We start from the raw sequence: 25,186 nt of genomic DNA on the forward strand, positions 1-25,186 counted from the left end.
ATTATAAACCATTAATAGTATAAAATATAATAAAACATGTATAATAAAACATACATGGAATGTTTAACGATAGAAAACTTTACAAAATACATTTTTTGGCTCATGTATATAATATGTATATAATATCCAGTATGTGATAAAATATGTAAAATTTAACCATAATTTGAGGTACTTTCAAAATATACTTTCATACGTTTTTACTTGTATCACATTCGGAAAATTCCGAATTTAAGTATATACTTTCGTATGTTTTTTACTTATATTACATTCGGAAAATTCCGAATTTAGTATCAGGTATGGGCGCGTTTAGACTCGCTGACAAACTCAAGCCAAGCACGACTCGCGTATCCACTGGATCAATTACACCATCATCCCATATTCTAAAAAATATTAGAATATTCGTGAAACAAGATTAATTTTCTTTTTTTACGCACCAATAATTTACCTAGCACTAGAATAATATGGACTGCCTTCTTTCTCGAATTGTTGTATAATTGGATTTTTGAGATTCTCTTCTTCTTCTCGAGTCCACTGCAAAATCGAAATATATATTCTATTTGCATTTAAAAAATCAAACGTTAAACCACACCTGTTTGCCTTCCCTCGCACGTTGATCCCTCGTGATTTGCGCTAATACGCTTGCTGCTTGTTCTCCTCCCATTACAGATATTCTAGCGTTTGGCCAAGAATAGAGAAAACGTGGAGAATAAGATCGACCACACATCCCTATTCAAATATTATCTTAAGTACTTTCCCTCTCTTACTTCAGAAAGAAAATATTAAAAATATTAATAGAGTTAAAACAAAAAATACCATAATTCCCAGCGCCATATGAACCCCCGATTATTACTGTAATCTTTGGCACCTGCGCGCATGCTACCGCTGTTACCATTTTAGCACCATTTTTGGCAATTCCTCCCGATTCTGCATCTCTACCCACCATAAACCCTATATTAAGAAACTTATAAAATTGTACATTGCGTAATGCGAACTTTATAAAACAAAATAACACAAATTTGTTCATAAGTTCAGAAATGAGTTTTTTTTAGTTCATTGATCACATTTGTGCAAACGCAGCTTTTAGTAGAGCAAAGTTGTATTTACGTATAACGCGTTTGGTCAATTGATGAATTGAAAAATTCTTAATTATACCTGTAATATTTTGTAGAAAGATAAGAGGGATTTTTCTTTGAGCGCAAAGCTGCACAAAATGAGTTCCCTTTAGAGCACTTTCTGAAAATAGTACACCGTTGTTCGCGATTATGCCAACGGGATAGCCATAAATTCTAGCGAATCCTGTGACTAAGGTTTCGCCGTATTGCGCTTTAAATTCGTGAAACTTTGACCCGTCCACGATCCTCGCAATGACTTCCTTCACGTCGTACGGACGTTTCAGATTCGTTCCGACGATACCGTAGATGTCGTCAATGGCATGTACAGGCAGCTCAATTTTTTTGCTGACTTTTACATCCATAGGTGGTTGTAGATTTAAATCTTTCACAACTTGACGCGCAAGATACAAAGCATGCGTGTCGTCTATCGCGTAATGATCGGTTACACCCGATTGTCTAAAATTTTAATTATAACTGAGTACTTACAAATACGATCAGCATGGCGTTTAAGACAATTACCGACAATGAAGAGTGGCTCCTCCCAAGTCCTCTGCTGAAACCTCTTCACCGGTCGAAGCCTTTACTAGCGGTGGACCAGCCAGAAATATCGTACCTTGATTGGCAACAATAATATTCTCATCCGCCATAGCAGGAATATATGCACCACCTGTAATATGAATTATAAATGATGTAAAAATTCATATATAAACTTATATAAAATTTAAAAAAGTGTATTTATTACAAACCTGCCGTGCAACTTCCCATAACAACTGCAATTTGGGCTATTCCTTTAGCACTCATGTTTGCTTGATTGTAGAAACTTCTACCAAAGTGCATTTTGTCAGGGAACACATCAGCCTGCTTAGGCAAATATGCACCTCCACTGTCAATTAAATATATACAAGGTAATTTATTTTCCTCCGCAATTTCTTGAGCTCGCAAATGCTTTTTAACAGTGACAGGGTAATACGTGCCACCTTTTACAGTAGCATCATTTGTAATTACCATACATTCAGTACTGGAAAAATAAGAAAATATTTGATTGAAACACCAATATTAGAAGAGAAGAAAATATTAATTTTGTCATCCATCAGAATACCCTTCTATTCTTCCGATGCCAGTAATAAGTCCACCAGCTGGCACTTCGTCCTTGCCATACATCTCGTAACCAGCTAATTGCGAGAATTCCAAGAAAGGTGAATTTTTATCTAAAAGAGTGTTTATACGTTCCCGAGGTAAGAGCTTTCCTTTGCTTACATGTCGATCCTTGGCTTTATGTCCGCCACCCTCAACTATCTTTTCCACAGTGTTCTTCAACTGATCAACAAGATTTTTCATATGCGTGTAATTTTCCTGTAACATAAAAAATAATTGCACTTGTGATATAACTTATGTAGACACATTTATTCATATTAAAAAATTTATATAATTAAATCAAAAACATATGTTTTCAATATGACTATTCACAATATTTACAAATTCACATGTTAATCTTTATTTTTATATGCATTTATTTTAAGCATTTACATTATTTTCCTTTTTCTTTAACTCATCCTGCTATTATTACATTTCTCAGAAAAGTGGCGCAAATATAATTAATTAAAAAAGCAAATAAAAACGAAATGCACAAGTGCATTTCCTAACCTGATAAACCGGTGAGCTGGTGTCCGGTGTGGTGCCGATGACGGACGCTTCCTCGTGATAAAATTTCACAAAGAGCCGAAAATGTTTCAGCAAGTAACGACTTCGATTCAACATCGTGTATAAATATATCTTTTACTACGAGAGAACTGACGATCGACAACAATTAATTGAGACGTTGTAACACGCGAGTCGAAGTTATCGAACTTGAAAATCACTGACGCACATCGGGTCATTTGTAAGTTTTGTAAGTCTTTTTACAGATAGGAACCTGAGAGCAGTCATCGCGTCATTTTAAGTGTTCTCATCCATCAGCTCCTCTATGTGCACAAAATGTGCACATTGAACTATGTAGTCAAATGAATCCCGTAGGTAATGTGCATGACTTTTTGGGTCTCTTCTATGCTATGTCCATTTAGATGCCCAAGAATCATTTAAATGCGAACAAGACACACTGAAGTAAATCAATTCGCTTCCAGAGTTTTGTATCTCTGTATGATTGCGCGACGACTAGTAAAGTTTTAATTATTATTGGCACGATCGACATTCTACGACTAGTCTAGCACTTCACTTAATTCGCACTCGCGATACCGAACGTATCCCCTTCGAGCAAACTCTTTGGTCGAATGTGCACGCGAACACTTTACACGAAACTAAAGACAAACGTACGATGCCGCGCTTTACACGTGAATACTCTGTTACGTTACGATCTCACAAGTCTCACACACACATGCCTCGCGGGTCGTCTGTTAGCGCGACGGCATTCTAAACACAAACCGTACCTGCGCACAATAAATTCTGAACGCGAGACTGCGCGAGACACGCACGGAATCAACGAAACGTCCGTCCGATGCGTCCGACCGGCGCTGGAGCGCGGAGCAACATGGCGGCGGCAGCGGCGTACGTGACTCAGCGGTAGTCGGCGCAGCCGGCGCAGGCGTGGCGAGTCAACCGCCTAGCGACGCCGAGTGGCGCCGACTAGCGCCGAGTACCGCCGAGTCTGCCTGCCAGCAGTAACGTACGCCACTCCAGCGCCGGTCGGACGTTCCGTCGACTCCGTGCGTGTCTCGCGTTCAGAATTCATTGTGCGCAGGTACGGTGTGAGGTCGTAGTCGAGGTCGTGTTCATGTGTAAAGCGCGGCATCGTGTCTTCGGTTTCGAGCAAAGTGTTCGCGTGCGCATTCGAGCAAAATGTTTGCTCGAAGGGGATACGTTCGGTACAGTATCGCGAGTGCCAATTAAGGCCCGGTTCCTCAACTCACGGTTAAATTAACTGGCCGATTATTCCATTGGAATTGACCAATCGTATTTGTTAATTTTGCTTAACGACAAATACGATGGAACCGGGCCTAAGTGAAGTGCTACTAGTCGTGCATACGAAATTCTCGAAACGAATGTGTTCGTTGTATCTCGGCGCGTAATTTTTATTCAAACGGTCTTCTCGCCGCTTTCCTCGGCCTGCGTTTCCACGAAATTACGTGACGTCACGCCATGTTGGTTTTCACCGCCAATCAGACGAGCCGTCCTTTCACGTATTTTTTCGAATGTAACGGTCGCGCCAAGTGAAATTCTCGCGCTCGGTTTACGTTTTACTCGTGTGTGATATATTATTCGTAATATCGGGAGTGCCGAATAAAGTATCGGGCGATCGTTATTAATGTGCGGTTCGAGAATAGCAGGATGATGTCAGCAGAAAGCGGTATCCATGGAGCGACTCGGTATTAAATATATTATTTTTTCTGATACATTTCTTTACCTGCTTTTGTGTTTGAGTTTAGTAATAGTATTTATCACATTTTCAGAATTAAAACCGGAAAATGAATGTAGCAGTAGCAGCAGCAGCATCAGCAGCAGGACAGCAATCGGTGAGTGAATTTTTATCAAATCAATTATTTGAATTTATATCATGTACCCAGATAACCAAACCTGCAAAAGCAGAATTCCACACAGCAGATCCATAGCCTACTGTGTTCGCATTAAGCTTGTGTTTTGTAAACAGAATCTGCTGGACAAAATCTGATAGCATATTGGCAGCAGAAAAGGATCAGATTAGTCGAATGCAGTCTGTCCACAGATCACGAGCTTAATACGGACACAGTAGGCTATGGATTTGCTGTAGGAGTCTGCTTTTGCAGGTTTGGTAATCTGGGTATGTGTGGTATTGTACATTTATACACAGAAAAAAAATACAGCCAATAACATATGTGATTGCGGGCTGCCAACTACATAAAATACTCAATACAATAATATTTGCTATTAATGCAAGTACAATGTTGATACTGCAATAGCATATATTATTGTATTGAGTATATCTGTAATTGGCAGCTCGCAATAACATATCTTATTGAATATATTACATTTTTTTTCAGTGTAGAACATGACTATGCATAAATAGATTTAAAATATGAATGCATATAATTGTAAAATTTATGGGTATATGAAACAGAACCCAATAAACATAGACATAGCATAGAAGAGACCCAAAAAGTCATGCACATTATCTACGGGATTTATAGATATTAGACTATAGTTCAATGTGCACGTTTTGTGCACATAGAGGCATCGATGCATGAAAACACTTTAAAATGATGCTTAAAATGACCGTACTCGGGTTCCTCTGCTTTTTATCTGACGACTCTGATTGCACGCACACATGCATGGGTGTGATGTAAGACTTGACTTTTCTCTCTCTCTCTCTCTCTCTCTCTCTCTCTCTCTCTCTCTCTTTCTCTCTCGCTCTCTCTTTCTCTTTCTCTCCTTTCCTTTTTTCCTTCCTCCCTCTTATGAAGATATTTAAATTCTATATGTACCTGTATAACTCAATGATATAGCTAATGTTAAATCTTTTTTGCGCTTATGTCATGCATAAAATGGCAATATTGATTGGATGTGAGAATTTTAGTTTTTCCAATTTTATAAATTAGAAATAATTTTATGGATTTTAATCTGATGGAGCAACCGCGTTAGATGGCAGCAGTTGCGAAAAGCTGCTGCACAGCTGATATACGCAGTATAATGTGGTGTGTTCGCTTTGTGTTGTTGCCGACCCGAAGTTGTAGGCGGAAAGCAGATTAGATATTTTTTGTCAGCCAGAGAGATATTTTTAAATCGTATTCCAATTAATCGGCCTTTCTTTTGTCATTATTGATATAGAAGTTACTGTCGTGCAACGAAATGCCTAATCTAACCAATTTATCCCATTTTCCTTTAAAGGTATGTAAAATAGAATGTTAAACTGCATTCTTTCTTGTTTCAGTGTGTGTGTGTGTGTGTTTTTAGTGTTTTCGACATAATTACAGCGCAATATTGTATTATATTTCTGTGCAACTACATAAACAAATTGACACTTGCATGTGCATATGTATTCGCAACTTCTTTCTGTTATTATTTTTAAAAGTTAAATTTGTAAATGTATGTATAAATAATATTGCACAATAATGAGACAAAAACAGAATGATATTGTTCATCATGTATGTTTCAGATCATATTTACAATTCACTTGATTCTTGTGACATGGTAAGGACAACTTGTATTCTGCCAAGAAATAAAGATTTTATATCTGTGTATCTATAAGAACTTTGTATCTTTATATGTGTATCAAATGTAAAATATGTTACAGGGGAATGCAGGGAAGTTGGTGTCCACAGTCTGTATTATTTTATAATTTGTTATTCCTTGTGTGTATATTTTGGGCTGTTCATAATACAGAATCAGATGAACCACTGCAGTTTGTAAGTCGTTAAGCAAGTGGCAATGGAGAAGTTATTCTTTTTTTATTTGCAGTTGGCTGTAATTATATATTTTTCTAGGCATTTTTTATAAATATAATCTCAATATTTCTGGATGTGGTTACCTTAGCAGTCTACTATCCATCGGAGTACAACAGTGAGTGTATTAAACATATACATGTATTTTTCCTAGTGTTAATACAGAAGAAGAGGAAAATAAGATATTACAAATTATTTATTGATTTATTTTATGTATAAGATGTATCTATCTGACTTCATTGAATTTATAGATGCCTCTAATAAGTTTAGCGCAGCCCTTATGATCATAAATTTGATTGTTCGTCCTATTTCAAGTATATATCTGCTGCGAGTAGGTCAGGGGAGAGGTGGCAACTTGGCTACTGTATTTGCACCGAGTCCTGCCATGGGTCAGTAAATCACAATACTGACTACATGTCTACGCTTTTGTAGTGCATCAGTGTTTCAACACGAGCATAAGTATGTGCACGTATGCTTTACTGCGAACTGCTGTTATTCTGTGCATTATTAGTGATTGATGATTTAGTTTATCTCTAGGTTTCCACTCAGTTGTGGCATTTTTCTCCGAACTGCTTTCGCCTAAATTTATGTTGCATGAAAGTGTAATGTGCCGCAGTAGCAGTTCTTGCTTCTCAACATGTGATTGTGATTAAAATTAGACTATACACTATTTTTTATAAATTATTTACAGGTTATGGCAGGCAAGATTACGAAGAGATTTCTCATCCTCTTCCGCAGAATTCGGATTTTGATGGAGTTTAAAGTTGAATAAAGGTTGTTCGAAAATGCAGTTTTAAATTTATGTAACATACACATGTTTCTGACATAACATAGTTTAGATTACAATTGTGTAATGTTATTTTTCAATGCTATATTAGCATTGATAAGTAATTGTTTAAATTAATATAAGTTGCCTTGTATAATGTTTTATATTACAAAAAATCAAAGGTTATATGTTTTTATTTATTACTGTTAATTTTCAATTTTTTTGATTGAATTTTATGCGATACATTAAATACATGTCTAATGTTGTAAAATATAAAAATATATATTCATATATTTTTATATTTCACTAGATTGTATGTATATGTTTCATATATTTTATATGTAATGTATTTATATATTATTATACATGAATATAAATATTTTTTTCCAATATTTTATCTAATAGGCTCTAATAGCAATATAGCAATGTTACAGAGGCATATGTTATTTTAATTAACTGATAATGATATTTGTGAATGACATTATTTCTATTATCTATTTAGCTTTTAATCAATTAATCGAATACAACGATTTAAACCTCATGTATTATAAATTTCTATGTAGATCGTTGTATGGATCTAATATTTTTAATACATTCAGAATCTATTCTGTATAACTATTTCTACTATTGACTTGTGAATAAAAGATTTTAACGCAAACATTGTCATCGAAAATCGTCCTTCAAGAATGATTCGTAGAATCGAGATAGATTGTCAGGATACCTAGTTGCGATCATCGCGTTTCGAAGACGGCGCGCCACAACGCTGCGGCACTCGGGCGCGCATACGCAGGGGGCGCCAGGGGCGAGGTATAAGAGCCGCGTCCGTGAAGCTGCGTGGTTCAGTAGTGTGGGTGATCATAGCGGGAGAGGAGGGTGGCTCCGCGCGCGGCCGCACCGCGAACCGTGCCCACTCGCCTCGACCACGGAACGTCCACTCGTTTTCACGTCTCGTGCGAAAACATGGCGGCCAGCGACGACGAGCCGATGCATCTCTACGAGGTCTTTCAGAACTGTTTCAACAAGATCGCCAACAAGCAGTCTGGTGAGTGCGCGTTCGTCGGCAGTGCCGTGTTTCCCCCTCGCTCACGGGATACCCCGCGCCGTGCGTGGCCCCTGCGGAAGATAAAGCGACGGACGTCTCATCTTTTCTTCGTCTCCGTCTCCTTCACTGGAGAGTGTGTCCAGTGTGGCATCTTATCCGGTGCGACGTGCCAATTTAAAAGCGCGTCTCGGTGTCTCGGCCGGTCGATCGAGGGCCCGCGATCGCAGCGAGGATCGTCGCGTCGGACGATCGGTGTCGTCGGCGGCCGCCAGGGCTACCTCTCGCTCTGTGTTTTGGTTTCGCTTGTCAGTGCCCTGGACAGTGCTGCCCCGTTGACGGGAACTAGCGACGGGCGCAACGGCTCTGTCTCGTGTTCCCCGTCTGGTTTTACCCTCTTCTGACGCCACGATTTTCCCTCCGTCGGCGCGGGCTTCTCGCACCCGTGTGCGTCGCGTCACCGCGCCGGGGATGCGACAAACATAACCTAGACGCATTGGAGAGACGTCCGTTGGTTATATCATGTGCGGTGCACTGTCAGCGATAAGAGCGATATATACGCGCGCGTATGTGTGCGTTGTGTGTTTGTATGTTTGTCGTATGCGTGCGATGCGTGCTCGTACGAATGCGAGGGTGAGTGGCGATAGGGAGGCTTCCGGGAAAAGAGATGACCGCCGGTCATCGCGATGCTCCGATTTGTTCCGCTCGGCTTTTATACATTCTTCGCGGTATACGTTCGGTAACCACGTGTCGGGACGCCGCCGTGATCGTACGAATCGTTAGTGGTTAATCGCTCGGATGTAATGCGAGAGTCCATAAATCGAATCCTTTTTCCTCCTTTCTCGAGCCTCTCTTCTCTCTTCCTCTCTATCTCTTTCTCTTTCTCCCCTTTTCTCTCGCTTCCTCGGCAGTCAGCCTCCGCGAACACCGTTTTTCTTTTATTTCTCGCTTCATACACCTGCCAGAGAGGCAGCCACGGAGCGATGCGCCGTTGCGTGCCGCGGAATCGTGCGTTACCTCTCGAAAGCGGTTCTCATCCTTCGTGGATCTTCGATTGTCTTCGCGGCACGTGGCAAATTTTGGAGCCCGCTAATCTTTAAATACCTAATACTTGGCAGGTTCGATTAATTTCTATCACTCTTGTTTATCAGTTAAGTAAACACTTGACAAGAAAGATTCGTGCAACTACAACATTAGAATATCACATTTATTTTTAAAAAATCTATACAGAAAAAATATTGGCAAAACTTCATGGTCTGTTTAATTAAATTTAAAAAGAGCACCGTAGAATGCTATCATGGATGAATTTTCACCCAGATGCTACTTCAAGTTTAGTAAAGTTTTTATTAAAATTTTGCTAGTTTAATAAAATATTGTCATATTAAAATAATGTAAATTTAATTATTCTACACCTTGTAATCAGTAGAGTGAAGAAAATGTAAAAAAAGAATCCTTAATTATGAATTTTTATATAAGAGAAATACTAACGTAGAAAAATATGAGGGACACTCTAAGTTAAAATTCGCAATTGAAATAATTTCAAAAAGTTCAATATATTCTCAATTTACTTTCCAACGGATTATACATCTATTTGATTTTAATTAGATGATGTCGAGTTATTCTCATGGTGCGACAGTGCTTTTCGAAACCGCGAGATTCCCACGTTAATTATCGCTTCTGGGCGCACAAAGCGCAATTACGAAATTACGATTCAGAGAAGGGCGCGTGATGCATTGTACGACATAGTTGGCAACTAAAGTCTCAAGCGTTTGTTTGGTTTCAGACGATGTTTGGGAGACGACGACGGTGCTGTTAGGCCCTCTCCGTAGGCTAAGTTCGGCGCAGCCGCGTGGCTCGCAAAGAAAGACCGCAAAAACTATGTTTTAGACGTCTCGTCCGAGGCGTTCCCATATTCCTTTGAAATGCTGCGGAGGCTGTGTGTATGTGTGTGTGTCGGGAGCTATTCGGTTAAATATAATTTATATCGCGGCATTGCGTTTGCCATGAAACTTTTTAGGGCGGCAAACAAGACGGGGAAAGGGCAACCTTTCGTAAAGTTTCGAGCTCTCTCGATCTCTCCTTTGCACGACAGTTTACAAAACAACGTCCATAGTATAATTTTACGAGGCACTCGGACACGATGAACACAATTATACTGAATTGCATTTCGTTAGGTATTGCAAGCGGATACAAAATTGTTATTGTGTTTTCAATAATGTTAAATCGACAGCGAGATATTCGATATTCGCGTTTATCGAGTGTCTTCGCGTCGGAAATATTTTAATGATCGCAGATTAAACAACTCCGTTCTTCTCGGAGCGATCGAAGAACCGTTGTGGCAGGAATCGATGGGGGGTTCGTTATTTACGCTCGAATGTTTCTACCTCGAGTGTTAGATTCGCCGAGAGTCTGATTTCTCATAATTTGATAACTGATGAGACAGTCGACTGTTGACGGTTCGTTTTAGGCCATTAATCTCGACGATTGTCGTTCCGCGTCGAGGAGACCTTCGTCGCGAATCTTACTGCGCCACGGTCGTTATTAAGGCTCATATTACTTTGCGTACCATACTTAACGAGCCATATTACGGTCGCGAGCCTTTAATTCGCAGCACCGTCGCTTAGTGTGCTATTTTGCAAACAGTCCGTATTAAATTTCTATCAGTCTAATCACAAGCGTAGAGAATAACAGCTCAAGTATTGACACAACAGATTCATACTATTAGTAATATTATTAACCATATTGATATAAAACATTAATTCAATAATGAACGATGGAAATAATCGTCTGAAATAACGTCTTGCGAATCGACGAAAGTGAATCATATGATGTTCTATTCGAATCGAATTAAGTATTTTAATATCTATACTTTGAATCCAAACTCTTCGGAAAATGTCGAATGTAAGATATTTGAACGCGAATCGCAGATATTAATAATTTTATAAAATCATATTTACAATGATTTTATATCACGTAATCGATAATTTTTTTACATAATAATCTTTGTCTTAAAATTCAATCTAATAATAATTATGTTAAAAGTTTCACGATTCGAGTAAAAATAAAATTTTGTCTATTCCGATTTGAACAAATAAAATTCGGATTTGATTCGATTCGGCGCCAAAAATATTGTTTTGCATATTTTTTTTTATTTCTTGCAGCATTGTATAATCGAGAATCGTTACGGGATTCAGTGCAAGAGTGTTTTCAAAAAAATAGTGTCCATCGTACTTACCGAAAATACTTCCGGTGTTAATTTTAATTCCTTTTAATCCGAAAAAAGAATTCACAAAGAGGTCTTTGCTTCTCTTCCATCGCGCATAATTGACCGATCGACTGAAATTTTATCAGACACGCAACATAGTAACGTACATAAACAGAGATAAAAGGCGGCGGTCGGAGTGATAAGCGCTTCATTGTCCGTCCGTGTTTCATAACACCGGGAAAACGATCGCTCCGAGAATGATTTCGCGCTGCGAGATGTGGTGCATCCACCGTAGAACCGCATCGGCGAAGATAAACGTTCTCGCGCCGGCGCGAGAAAATAATCTGATTTGAAATTACGCGTAATGCGGCGAAAGCACACACGCGGTGCGCCGAAACCTAACGGATCTAAAATTAGTCGCGCACGGTGTGACTCACGAAGTAAATCTACCTGGGGCGCTAGAGTTTGTTTCAGGAAGTAGCGAGCTCGATAAAATATAGTTTAACAAACACACATACATACATGCGTGATTCACGTATAAGCAGCAACGTTTGCGCGCCCTATTGTCGAAATGTTGTCGCTCCACGTTTGCACCTCGTGTCTCGCGATTTTTAAACTGTTAAATATTCTTTATCGAGTATCCGTTTTTACTTGGAGAGTTTCAAGTGAGGAAATATCGTTTGCTCGTGTCCTTCTGGCCAGCGCGTAATTTCCTGTACGAAACAGGGTCGCCTTCCGCGGACGGAATATTTCGAAGCGAAGCCCATCGAACATCTCAACAACGTCGTCGCGACTTTTCCTCGATCCTCGCCAGATATCCCATACCGCCGCGAAGGTTGCCATGCTCAATTCGGCCGAGTCCGAACCCCACCGCAGGCGCCATTTTCGAAACTCTCCTTCCTCGGAGCGAGAGAGTTTAACCGAACAACCATAAACGAGCTCCAGACACAACACTCGTGACTTAGGTCCCTCTCTCTTTTTCTTTCTCCGGTTGTACTGTTATCTCTCTTCCTCCTCCTCCCTCTCTCTCTCTCTTTCTCTCTTTCTTTCTCTTTCTGGAGAATTATCGAGGGAGTGTCACCGTGATGCACCTGCTTCTCGCTCCATCTCTCTCTTTTTTTCTCCGTTTTTTTTCTCTCGCTCCCGTGTAGCGCTGCCTCTTTCTTGGCCTTTCTTTCCCCGTCTCTCGCGTGCACGCGCCTCACGCGCGCGTCCTCGAACTTTATAATGGCTCATGTCGAAAACCCACATACTTAAAATATGGAAGAGGGTGCGTCATCTTCTGCCGTGTTGGAAAAATGTACCATCGCCACGCCGTATCATCTAAGATTGTCGCGGGTTTTGTCCGATTGATTTTAATAAAAAGAAATCTGTTTAAACTCCACAAAAATTCTTTTTATAAAAGATTAAGTGGTTCTGCAAATTTTTTTTCGCGCCTACTTGAATCTTTGAAAACTTGGAACGTAACACTTTGTATATTAATTTTTTTAATGTCAATTTTTTAATTGTTTAAAAAAATGCTAGCGAGCTGTACGAGATGAGAAATGAAAATGTACGATTACCTTCGACCAAAAAAATCCCTTAGTCTCTCCGCGTAAACCCGCGATATTCCGCAGTCAGACCCGTCGCTTCGTTTATTAATACTGAGTAGTTTATTAATACTGGAACGGTGCAATTTTGCAAGAGCGTTTACGCGAGATGCAAGCAGATTCCGCGAAGGAGAGATAGCGGTATCGCGGTTATAAATATATTCTGGCGAATTTTATCCAGAGTCGACGGCGGCGGCGGCGATCTCCTTGGACGCTTTTCAATCCTCTCCTTAGGAAAGGCCAAGTCCAGAGTGCGTTCACGTATGCACGCACACAAATTAAGGGCGCGGGCATAATCTACATTTACAGCGGGGACTCGATGAGCATCTGCTTCTACCCCTCTCGCCCTCGACCGTCCCCGTTCACCCGTCGCCCTAAACTCGATCCCTTCCCCCGCCAACGAGCATTCTCTCCCAACCGCGCATTCTCCCAATCAGGATCGTTCCCTCTTCGTCTGTTGTATTGGCCTCACTATCCTGCTTTCTCTCTCTCTCTCTCTCTCTCTCTCTCTCACACTCACATTTTCTTCATCACTCCCTCTCGTTCTTTCGCAAACACACGAGCAAACGCGTGCAGTGGTGTCGATAGGTCATGCGAATCTCTCTGCTCGACTCAACTGTTTTATCTCGATATCATTAATATTTTATTACGAAAAGTTTATAATTACATCGGCAATACGTCCAGTTAAATTGTATCGTTATTGTGCATCTTTATTACATTTACAAAACGCATTTTCGGGACGTAAATTGGACTTGAATTTACAAAATAAAAATACTTAAATTACGTTCATATTAATTACATAATGAGCGCAGAAGATACACGATATTGACGGGAATACTCTCTCGCGATTGAGATCTAACTCACGCGGAAGTTCTTATTTAAATGTGGTAAAGTGAGCTTTTTCTTGGCAAATTATGCCCGAGAGTAAGGCAGAACGTCGTGCAATTCTCACATAGTCCGCGTATCGCACTTGATCTCATCACCGTTACTTTAGGCGGGCAGAAACAACAAGCGGCGCGGAAGCCAAACGACGGAAAATGGAAGACATTTTAAGGCTTTTTGCGAAAAACACGGGCGCGCGCCACTCGAGAATTCCTGACTAATGCAAGTCCCTCGTTACCGAACTGCGTATACGCCATTCGCCTCGCTCCTGTTATGGTCGATATGAATTTGCCACTGCGTGAAACTCGCGCTCCGGGTCCTTCTCTCTCTCTCTCTCTCTCTCTCTCTCTCTGTCTCTCTCTCTCTTCCCTACGGCTCCCATGCTCTCGTTACTTTGCACTCTGTCTCTCCGTTTCTTTCTATTTTCTCTCTTTCTCTCGCAGTCACTCTGTTCGTTCCTCAAAGTTCCTTTCTGTTCATCTCTCTGTGCTCTCTCCCCCCTCCCTATCATCCTCATTTCCTCTCCGCAAATTTGCGATGCTCCACGGAGAAGAGCAAAAGTCCATTAGCCGCGGCGAGAACTGGGTTACAGAAACGAGCCTGGCGCGATAAAAAAGATGCCGGATGATCCGCGTACGATTCTCCGACGTACGTCGATCGCTGCTGTAAACGTCCCGCAATCGGCGTGCATCTGACGTTTTAAAGATTTATAAAAAATCTCGTTTATTTTCCTCGAACGTGCATTTTGACGGCGATTATATTTTACCGTTATAACATTTGGAGTCACGGCTCGGCAGAGGGATACAGTTATATTTCAGGATCGACGGATAAAAATAAAAGTTCACCGTCTTCAGAAATCTTCTCATCGCGATGCGATCGAATGTCATCCTCCGCGAGGACAAATACCTATCGTCCTAGAGAGTCGTGTCTTTTACCAGCTTGACTGAAAGCACCACCCTACAAGGGGCACCATATCCTGGTATCCCCTTGCTTCATTGGCGTAGCCTTGATGGTTCTCAACTATGTTTCATCGTTGCGCCGCGGCGAACGTAATCACGACATAATGCAGCGTTTAATATTCATGACAAATTATTCAGGTCATTAATTCTAATTACAGCTCTCCGAAGTAGTTTATCATTAGCATGGAATATTTTTGTTTTAATTTTATATTACAACGAATATCTATAAGGTGAACTTGTTGATATACATACACAGTTGTGCACGACTAAAATCTTAAAAGTATGAATTAATTGATAGCGAATATATGAATTAAAATTCTTGATTAATTCGCAGTTTGACAAAAAAGTTAACTTTTACTCTATATTGCGTACACACACATATTGATGTCACGAGTTATTAGACTCTTTTCGATGATAAAACTCGGAAAGAAATAATGCAATGCCACCTGTAAAGCACCAACAGGTATGTGCAATCCGATAGAGAGCGAATCTACCCTGTGTGTGGGCATGCACGCATGCACGTACGTGCGTGCGTGCGTAAGAGCGAGGCGCATATGCACTGGGTGGGTTTTCGACGACACGCGGCACCGACCTGCGGCACGTTCGAAATAGACATCTGGCCAGATTTCGTTAAGTTTGGCCCACATGCAGCCGAGGCGCATAGTACGCGCGTACGTGCACGCATGTTGTACGCGCATATTGTGCGTGTATGCGTATGCGCGACTCGTCCACGCGACCGGGGTTCGAACAACAAATGTGCACTCGGGGCTCTCTTTCTCTCTCTCTCTCTTTCTCTTCTGACGGCGCCGGCTACGAAAAAGGGGCTCCGATTTTTTGGCAGGTGCCACTGTCCTCGAGCGCGCGACGTCACCTTCTGACGTTCAATGGCCCGCACGAAACTCGAAGGAATGTCACTTCTAATTGGGTAAACGATCATGAGATTTTGTTGAAAGAAACACCGAACGCCACCAAGCTCTGCGTTTAATGCCTTTTTACTATCAAAGATAATTTTTACTCCTAACTCTCAAAAGAGTTAATCTTTCGGTTACGTTTGGAAGAACATGTTATAGAACACGATTTATAAAATTAAATTTGTATATCACGAAGAGAGAGAGAGAGAGAGAGAGAGAGAGAGAGAGAGAGAGAGAGAGAGAGAGAGAGAGAGAGGGGGGGGGAGGGGTATTGTACAGTGAGATCTCTTTTTATAAAATTTATCTCACAATTTTCCATAAAAAGAGAGAGCGATGCGTCTTTTTCTCAATTAGTTTGAGCTTCTCAAGCCTCAACTCGCTCGCTGCTGTATCGCAGAAGTAAAAATGGCGTCGAAAGTACCGCGAGATCACCTGTTGAATGCATACCCCCGAGGGCAACCGCCAAGATTCGCTCTCCTGCCTTCGGATCTTCATCCTCGTTGCCCTGCCGCGCGTTCGTCGTTCGTGAAGTCGTGTGAATGAACACGCGTGTCGAGAGCGTCGCGTAGAGGCGTCGTCGGTGAGTGCGAGCAAGACCAGAGAAACCGGAACACGTGCGTGCCACGTGCCGATGGCGGCACGCGCGCGCACGCACTCTGGCCACTTTGGATTCTCTTTCTCCTCTCCTCTCTTCTTTCTCTCTTCTCTCTCTCTCTCTCTCTCTCTCTCTCTCTCTCTCTCTCTCTCTCTCTCTCTTTCCCTTCTTTTTTTTATACATGCGATTTTGCACGCACGCCTTCTCCCGTTTTCACCGATCGACGGAATCGGCAACGCGTGTACTTTTACTCGCCACGAATCGCCATGAGCGATCGATCCGATCTCTTCTCGTTTTCGATCTAATGCGACGATCGAGAATGTAAGGAGCGTTTCTCGAGTACGTGGTAAACGTTGCCACGTGCAACGTTTACCAACAAGCATGATGCAACTTGCATTTTAACCCACATTCTCGAATACTTGAATTAAATTCAACTGTTTAATGCGAAACTGGATCGTATTGACGACATAATTGCGTGCGCAATTTTATTGGTTTTTTTTAAATATAAATTAATGTGAAATTTTTAGTCTTTAGTTTGAAAAAGACGATGGATGAGTGATTCGATTTTGACATAAAAAGTGTAACGTGTAAGTTATACATATAGTTATAATCTAGAGTTTTTTTGATTTGCTAATTATGGTGACACTTTCATTCATTTATACTCGTGAAAAAAATGATCAATATTCGCGTTATTTATAACTATAAAGAAAACTATTATAATTGCAACCAATTAAATAATTGAAACAAAATTGACACTAATCGAATTATTAAAAGTTGCTTCTTTAATGCGAATTTTGTTTACTTTCCCCAGATTTAAGATGATTTTGATCATTTTAGCTATTGTTCTTTATCTCTGAAATTACCAATCAGAAGAACCAAGAATATATTGTAAAAAAATATTAAATTCTGTCCCTTCTTTTTCACTTTTTTTTATCTAAAACTGTTAACCATTTATTGTCTTATTACTGAAATTGTTTCTATGGAATAAATAAAAAATTTATTTTTTGGAGCTTCAAATCGTACAAAGTTCTGCGTGAACGCGAACATGACACAATATCGACACATTGTCCGGTTATTTTAATAGCGACAGGTTGAGATGCACTGGGGCCCCCGTGGTCTGCGCCAATGTCCTCCAGTGGGCCCCTTCTAGGGTAACACGAAGGGGGGCACTGGCAGCGACAGCTGCTGCTGCTGCTGCTGCTGCTGCATTTCCCCCTTTGCCTCGCCACCTTCCTTCTCCCCCTGTCTCCCCATATACACACGCCCGCCCTCTCCTCCCCCTCGACGGCCTCACGATGCCTTGGTCTCGCGGGCCCCTTGGCACGCCGACATCCCTACCATGGGGCCCCATGGTCGCGTGGCAGGCAGCCTTCTCCTCCACAAAATACACCTTCGCTGTTCCGTTTACTCCCGAACGGCGCAACGGACGATACCTCCTCTTACCGCCCTCCCTCTCCGCTTACTCTCTTTCTCTCTTTTTCCCTTCTGCTGCAAGTTCGCCGACTTTGTCACGCTACCACTTTCTTTTTGCTGTTTCGTTTGCTCTCTCGCGACCGTGACGCTCATGCGAGTATCGGTATTCAATATCGAAGTTTTCGCAACCTACAACATGTTTTTATAACTCTTTTCACTTGACATTAATTTCACGCGCCTGTGATAACGTTATGATTTTAAAAAATGCTTTTTTACTATCGTTTATGATTTATTGCTTTGTACTTTCTTATTTCTGTATATATATAATTGACAAGAAATTGTGAGAGAAAATGATTGGAAAGAAACGGTATATTGTATACGGAGTTAAATTACTTCCTTATGGTGATTCGTGTAATATGATATACATGATTTACTTTTAATACATGAGAGATAATATGTAGGTGAAAGTAACATTAGATATCATATTTTTTAAAAGCATACACATTATTTTACAGTGCTTACCATTATTGAATAGATTCGTGAGAGAAAGGAGTAGCAGGTAATCCTGTTATTCTAAATAGAAAGGTGTATGTGTCCTAAGTAAAAGAAGCTCGGCGACAATCTCACGAGACAAAGTTCTCCGTTTCTTTCCCCCTGGGCCAGTTGTGCTCTTTTGTACTCCCGCGGGCTCCTGACGGCACACGCGACGTTTCTTTCGATTTCGGTTGGAGGGGGAAATTGGAGCGTGGCCAGAAGTTCGTCTTCACAAAATTTCTGCCTTCTGGAACCCCGTTTCCTCTTGCTTCCGCGTTGAGCCTCGTGGGACTCGGGGCCGCGCACTGCGGTTTTCGGGACCTACGGAGATCACTAGCGTAGGTACGTGAAGCCAGAGAATATATCTAAATTTTTGAAAGTGGAGCGTACACGTTCTTCTCGAATTATTCTCACTTCGACGATCTCACTGTGCATCCGCGATTTGGACCTTCTTAGGGCTATCAATTAATGGACGCTGCACTTTTTGCAGCTATAGAAATAGTATTTTATATTTTTTGAATATTTTATATGGCATTTTGACTTTGATTTGTTGAAACTGCTTTTATAAGTTTGATAATTTAATTATTTTCAAAAATAAATTTGCAAATAATCTTGTTTTAGGCATTTTTAGGTACTTTTATCTTTTTTTAAATACTTGTTGGAGTTATTTTTGTAACTGGTTCATATCAAATTCTTTGTAATAATTTAGAGATAATTATAACTTGCGAGATATGTAGTGAAGTTTTATCAGAACCGCTAAGATAATAGAAATCGCGCAAGTTCAGTTGAGCACCAATGGCTACCTGAGCCTTTTTCTACGTTTTTTTTCGTCTTTCTCGTCTGATTCTATTCTTTACTCCCTCGGTAAAACCCTATACTTCACCTCTCTTCGGGGTCGTAGGCCCCGAGGGTGGTAGGGCCCCCGCTACCGCCGTTTCTGTATACCTCAATGATCGTAGCTCCTTTTCTCGTCGCTCCCCTTCTCGTTCTTACCTGTAGAAGCCTCGAACACCCTTTTGAGTCGCGTGGCACTATGCGATACACGCGTGAATTCGAACGTAGGGTCAGTAATAAAGTTAGCGAGTGCGGGATCCCAAGTGCAAAAGATTAATAATGTAAAAAAGCTTTACATTTGGATCATATGCAAAACGATTAAACGATGTCATTTTATTTGAATGCAATAAAATGTCTATAAAAAATAAATATTACTTGTGTATTACATACAATCATTAATAAAAATTATTTTAGGAACAAATAAATCTTTTTTTATTAATGAGAAAAGTATTTTAAACGTTGAATTTTTTTAATTAAAAATGTTTTTTCGCGCAGACTTCGAGTAGCATCTCTAGTTTCTTAAAGAAATTGTTGGGATCGACAATGTGGTTGATCACAAAATTGCTGAATTAAGATACATAATGACACTTTTATCCTGAAATGCCAACTCGCAGACCGGAGTGGGCTGCTGGAGACGCAACGCTGGTCGCGTATCCCGATTTACGCGAGGGGCCTCCGCAAAGCTGTTTGTAAAATTTACATCGAGCGCACAAAGAAAGTGTCGGGCATTTGTCGGGCGAACTAATTGAATTAAGCCCGCCTCGGCGCGCAGGTGTTCAATTATTTCCTTTACCGCTTTACGAGCTCCGCCTTTGCCGTGATACACCCCGCGAGATTTTTCTTGGCGCTAGAGAGCGGCGTGTAACCTGCGTGCGGCATGCTCGAATCTCGGCAGGTGATCTCCGGCGGTTACCACGAGAGACGATAGAATGGCGATTCGATCGACGCGCGAGATAACCGGCTGAATTATTTTTCGGCTAAACATGAAAACCGGCTGCCGCGATTCACCTGTACGCCGTTCGTCTTAACCACGAGCTGATCTCCTTGACTTTCGTTACGTCCGTAACTTTCCTCTTTTATCTACTTATTGTTTTTCATGATCTAATAAATTTGGTAGTTTTTAATGTAGGCTACTTAAAAAAAAAAATTGCTTATTACGATACATTGTTTTTATAATGTATATTTTTTAAAAATAATTCTTAACAAGTGTGCAAGATATCTAATATCGATAATTTGTCTGTCACACCAAAATAATTCGTTGACCTATGCATGAAATTAGAAAATGTTTTTAAAACAATCTCTACGAGAGCAGCTGGTTGAACAGATGGCGTAATATTTTTCAGTGGGAAACAACTCCGCGACATAAGATGAGTCTGGAATTTCTGTGAAATTATTTTCACATCTTATATTTAAAATTTAGATATGTAATTGATAGAATTCTGCTTTTTCCCCATAGAATCTTAGTTTTCAGTGCGTTTCACAAAATTCTAACAATTAAGTAACAAAACCGTGTTGCCAAGTTTCACAGAGTCCAGCTGGTCATCTAAGCCAGGATCGCATTAAACGCACCCGATCGAGCATTCTCAATACGATTCCTGATGTATTCTTTCGTGTATATACTCTTTGTCCTCAAATTTTTGAAAAATTCGCAGTCGACGCGGTCGGTTTCCCGTCGGTTTAGCTTTTTCTGCGCGAACGATTTAACGTGTTTTTCCTGCAATTACTCGTTAAGCCCAACGGTAAGCCCTAATGCGGCGTGACGCTGAAATCCTCCTCGAGTCTCCTCGGCCATTGCGCCGCGACATCAAATTGCGAAATCTAGCTGAGAGCTACATTTTTGCGGCCGCGAAACGCAGATATACGCCGGGGATGCCGGGGTACTTTGATGGTCGCATATGCCCGCGCCGTTCATTCACGTTCACGCGTGTCTATTTGTCGCATTCGCGTCCTCTGCTTTTTTTATGCGCGCACTTTTGTTACGGGATGCCGCGCACTCCACACGAGCGGATACCTCTTTTTTACGAGATCGTCAACGTTGAAAGTGTCCGACAGTTTTGGCCCCGTCGCGCAATAACGCGGCGTTGTACTCGACTTTTCATGTTTCAGTTTTTATTCAAATGCAAATATCCGTTATGTTCGGTCGTTAAAGCTAGTTAAAAGAGTTTAGTAATTCAGTTTAATTTAATTTGAGAATTGAAAGAGCGATATATTACGTGTTTAATTGCGAATTAATTTTGTACCTTTTGATTTAATTTTCATTAATTTTACATTTTATCATGAATTATGTGAAAATTAATAATTTTATTAGATATCTCACAAAATAAGCGTAAAAAAATTGCACAAGTGCATCTGATTGTGAGTGAATCTCGTCACGAGCGGTATAATTTAATATAACTGATTATAATAATTAGGGAAATATGCATTGATAGTTAATTTCCGCCTCTGTACGTCTTCTATAACGCTCGGTACTTTGCGGATTTTCAGCGGAGCAAAACACGACCGACACGTCGTGGTCGCGTGTCGTCCGTCGAAAATTGCCCGCTGTATAGCGGTTTTCGAGGTCGTGTTGTGCGAATCGTGAGGTGTAATATCGAATTAATGTCGCCTGAAAACCATACGGATACTATCGCACTATCGCTATGTATTGCGTAACAAAGTTCACGTCGGTAAAACGTGCCGCTGTGTTTCTCTTTCTCGCCCCTTATCGGACCATGTCTTGTTCTTTCGCGTAAACATCTAACATTAATCTAACGTTTTTGTAACTGTCCGCTCGGTCGAACGTGCGAGGAAATCCAAACGTAAAAAAAAAAGAAAAGAAAAAAGATCGCTTGGTAAAAATTTTTAGCAAGAAACTCTAACGTTAATATTATGTTGCATTATGTATTTTAATGATGTCGCTTGACGTTTATTATTGTTCAAAATCGATTACTATAAACTCGATTTTAAATTCGCGATACGTGATACGTGGTGCAAATGTATCCGACGTAGCGATCCGGTCGATGGTGGTGGCGGATTGCACGCAATCTCGCGATCGTTCCTCAGCGTCTACGTACGTACGGTCCAGACCGGGGGCGACACCCGCACAACCAGCATTCCCGACTAATTCTTCATCGAACAATTACCGAACGGATGACGGCGGCAGAGGCAACGCGGAAGACGAACTAGTCGTGACATGGAGGCCCGGCGCTCAGCACTACGTCATAACGGTCGAGCGGGCTTGCGCCGGCTCTGAGGATGACACGATGGACCATGGTTTAGCTTGTCCTTTGATGCATGATATTGCGGAGTCGGTGCCGCACGCTTCGGCAAACATGTCACGAGCAAGCCGAAACTGTTAGGATTCATAGTTATCTCGGGCGATCGTGTGCCGTCCGAGGACAACTCGCCCTCGTATCGTCCACGCGCGACTACACCCTCCATAATGTAATACGTATACACCTGCGACACGTGTGCGTTTCCGTATGTGAATCTCGCGGTATCGCTGTCCTCGCGAATTTCACAACGTAACGTCATTCCGGAAACCTTCTAGGATAACGGACCCCAACCGTAAGAGAATCTGGTATAGATATCTATTTAGATCAGGTTTGACATAATTCTATAATTTTTTTTAATAAAGTCCACGCCGAGACAAGAACTTTTCTACTAACAACGATGAAATAAATAGAAAACAATGAAAAAGTATTGTCAATTAAAAGTTGACTTTTTCAATTTATCCAAAATAATAAATAAATTCGTAATAAATTACTTTTTTATACGTAAGCTGTTGAACAATAAATGTGAAACGTATTTATATAAGTAAAAATTTTTAATTTTCTGTTACATTTCTTTCAGGAGAGTAGAAGTTAAAATATAATTTTGTAAAATTTGTAACTTTAAAGTTTTTGTATAAAAAGAGTATTTCACAAATTAATTAGAATTATAAAAGATTTTATTGTTGCAGAGTTCCATTGTTATTAATTCGTCACTATCATTGAATGATTTAATTTTCTTTTCTATAGTAATTAGTATGACTTACTAATTCAAAATTATTTTGCTTAAAGTTATACAAACATATTTTAGTGTTACATATTAGTCATTTTTATAGGTTTTTCTAGTTTATTTCATTGGATATAAGTTTGGGTTTCAGTGGAAACCACAATTTTTCATAGTTTGTTTTTACTCACTCGACTTTCCCAGTCAATCCTGGTTATGAGATACACGAAACTGAATATTGGATGTTAAGTTTGTTTGGACTATGAATTTAATTTTAATATGAAGAAAATGGAGAAGAATAGGGTGGAGGATCTACGGGCAATACGGAAGAATACTTGCTAGTGCGTATCTTGTCGAATAAAAATTAATCTCGATGCGGCAACGCGTCGCCCTACTACAATTCTTTCCGGGCGGTTTTTCGAAACGTAAATCCAGCCGATCCTCATAAATTCTCCGTAAGACACGGCGGCGGCTCGTGCATAGGTTCGCACTCCTACGCGGTATACGTGTTACCCGGGGTGGGCATTAATAACGGATGAAGCCCCGGACTGCGGCAACCTCGTAATGTTTATCTCGTTGTTTATTCCGCGTGCGTATCAGCCGCAACGTGGAAAACGCGCGTATACATATCTCTCGGATTCTTAGCGCGATCGCGATTTTGATTTATAAAGACGCATCGCGAATTTATGCCCGGCATTAATTTTACATCGACTCTCCTCTCGAGAGAGGGGAACTTTCTTTTCGTTCCCCCTTTCGCCCGACGACTCACGCGCGCGCCAAGAATATTGCGGGTTGTGTGTGGGGATGCAGAATATTCTTTTTTTCTAATCCCCTACCCGATACTGCGGATATTTTGTCAGGTATCTTCTTCCTTTGTCTTTCTTTTAGTACAGCGCGGCGTCTGTTTTATTTACCGAAGGATTACGCGCGAGCAGGATGCGGAAGGTTGAATTTATGTAAGAGCTTTGTGTGTGTGCGATTATGATTCGCATTTCAAACAGTATTTGATATCATTTTTACACCGTCATAATCTGTATACCAATGACTGACAGTTTTACGAAATGTTTAGACTGTGCGGATTGACACGTGAACTGCAAGGTTTAAAAAAATGTTTTTTTTTTTTATTCGCTCGATCTTTTGACAAAGAACGCGTCGTCGGAGAGAATTGATATTCACAGATTTGCTTTATCTGTTTCAGAAAAGCCAGGCTTTCAGACGCCGTATGGTCCGACGATAGACAACGGAATGGTGAGTGATCTTTTGATATTGACCTTCGCGCCGACAATACGAATCGCAACGATTCCTTTTGCGCGCGTATCACCCTTTGTTTCTTCCTTCCCCCTTATTCGAGCCGAAACGACGGCGCGAGAGAAGTTGGAATATTCAAGATCTCTCTCCCTTTGTTGCAGCGACTTGGACCTCTAAACGAGGCGGGATTATGTAAGAAATAGGACCGTAATAATTATTGCAGTCGTAGAAGCGAATTTATCTGAGAAAAAGTTACTCGTTCCGCGCCGCCCAACCCCGCGTCCTCTCTCCGGCGTCCCCGACGTAATCCCAAAACTTTACCTCGGATGATATTTTCGGAAAGAGGTTCTCATTTCTTGCCGCGAAAGTTATTCTTCCTGGAAAGCATGTTATTTATCGGCAACCTCGAGCGTAATACAACGTGAAAATCAACCATGTGTGTTTGACTGTGCCTCGTTAATCTTAATGATATAAATTTATCTTCGTGACTCTGCTAGTTATGAATTAACTCTCATTCATTTATCATATTGATATCAATCATCTTAATTAATTAACAATTAACATCCACGATACATTATATGCGCAATGTAGAACAGTGTCGAATTGAAAGGAAAAAAAAATCTTCCGCATTGTTCGCCACGAGGCTGAGTACCGTCAACTTTCCACTTTAATATCCGCTTACGCTCTTTCTCCTCCATGGCAAAGTATTCGATGCATCA

General features: G+C 40.8%; 3 protein-coding genes across 5 annotated transcripts in view; 2 read left to right on the plus strand and 1 right to left on the minus strand.

Annotated features, from left to right (window-relative positions):
• Positions 1-8: 8 nt before the first annotated feature.
• Positions 9-3,593, minus strand: LOC105839402 (methylcrotonoyl-CoA carboxylase beta chain, mitochondrial). 2 transcript variants are annotated; one of them, XM_012685689.3, is made up of 9 exons: positions 2,757-3,593; positions 2,212-2,465; positions 1,859-2,130; positions 1,632-1,779; positions 1,153-1,568; positions 814-948; positions 590-726; positions 446-531; positions 9-380 (listed from the first exon to the last, which is right to left on the minus strand). In XM_012685689.3, the coding sequence occupies exons 1-9, from the start codon at positions 2,868-2,870 to the stop codon at positions 263-265; spliced, it is 1,680 nt and encodes a 559-aa protein (XP_012541143.1). In that variant the 5' UTR covers positions 2,871-3,593; the 3' UTR covers positions 9-262. The 2 variants fall into 2 exon arrangements, with proteins under 2 accessions (XP_012541143.1, XP_012541144.1); XM_012685690.3 differs by lacking the exon at positions 2,757-3,593 and having other exon boundaries at positions 2,212-2,284; positions 2,370-2,465.
• A 2,137-nt stretch (positions 3,594-5,730) lies between these two features.
• Positions 5,731-7,472, plus strand: LOC105830423 (type-1 angiotensin II receptor-associated protein). 2 transcript variants are annotated; one of them, XR_001138572.3, is made up of 6 exons: positions 5,731-5,966; positions 6,235-6,269; positions 6,373-6,484; positions 6,563-6,638; positions 6,772-6,979; positions 7,212-7,472. XR_001138572.3 is itself a non-coding variant. In XM_012669727.3 (6 exons), exons 1-6 carry the CDS (start codon positions 5,928-5,930, stop codon positions 7,280-7,282), a joined length of 471 nt encoding a protein of 156 aa, XP_012525181.1. In that variant the 5' UTR covers positions 5,731-5,927; the 3' UTR covers positions 7,283-7,472. The 2 variants fall into 2 exon arrangements, 1 of the variants encoding a protein (XP_012525181.1); XM_012669727.3 differs by having other exon boundaries at positions 6,772-6,909.
• A 90-nt stretch (positions 7,473-7,562) lies between these two features.
• The window catches only part of LOC105837269 (transcription factor 12), a 128,332-nt gene continuing 110,708 nt past the window's right edge, over positions 7,563-25,186 (plus strand). The window contains exons 1-2 of the mRNA XM_036288771.1: positions 7,563-8,328; positions 24,418-24,467. Of these exons, the coding sequence (XP_036144664.1) occupies positions 8,247-8,328; positions 24,418-24,467 (132 nt within the window). The 5' untranslated portion in view covers positions 7,563-8,246. The remainder of the gene's footprint in view (positions 8,329-24,417; positions 24,468-25,186) is intronic.

This window comes from Monomorium pharaonis, chromosome 6 (genome assembly GCF_013373865.1).
Source record: "Monomorium pharaonis isolate MP-MQ-018 chromosome 6, ASM1337386v2, whole genome shotgun sequence".
Taxonomy (NCBI): Eukaryota; Metazoa; Arthropoda; class Insecta; order Hymenoptera; family Formicidae; genus Monomorium; species Monomorium pharaonis.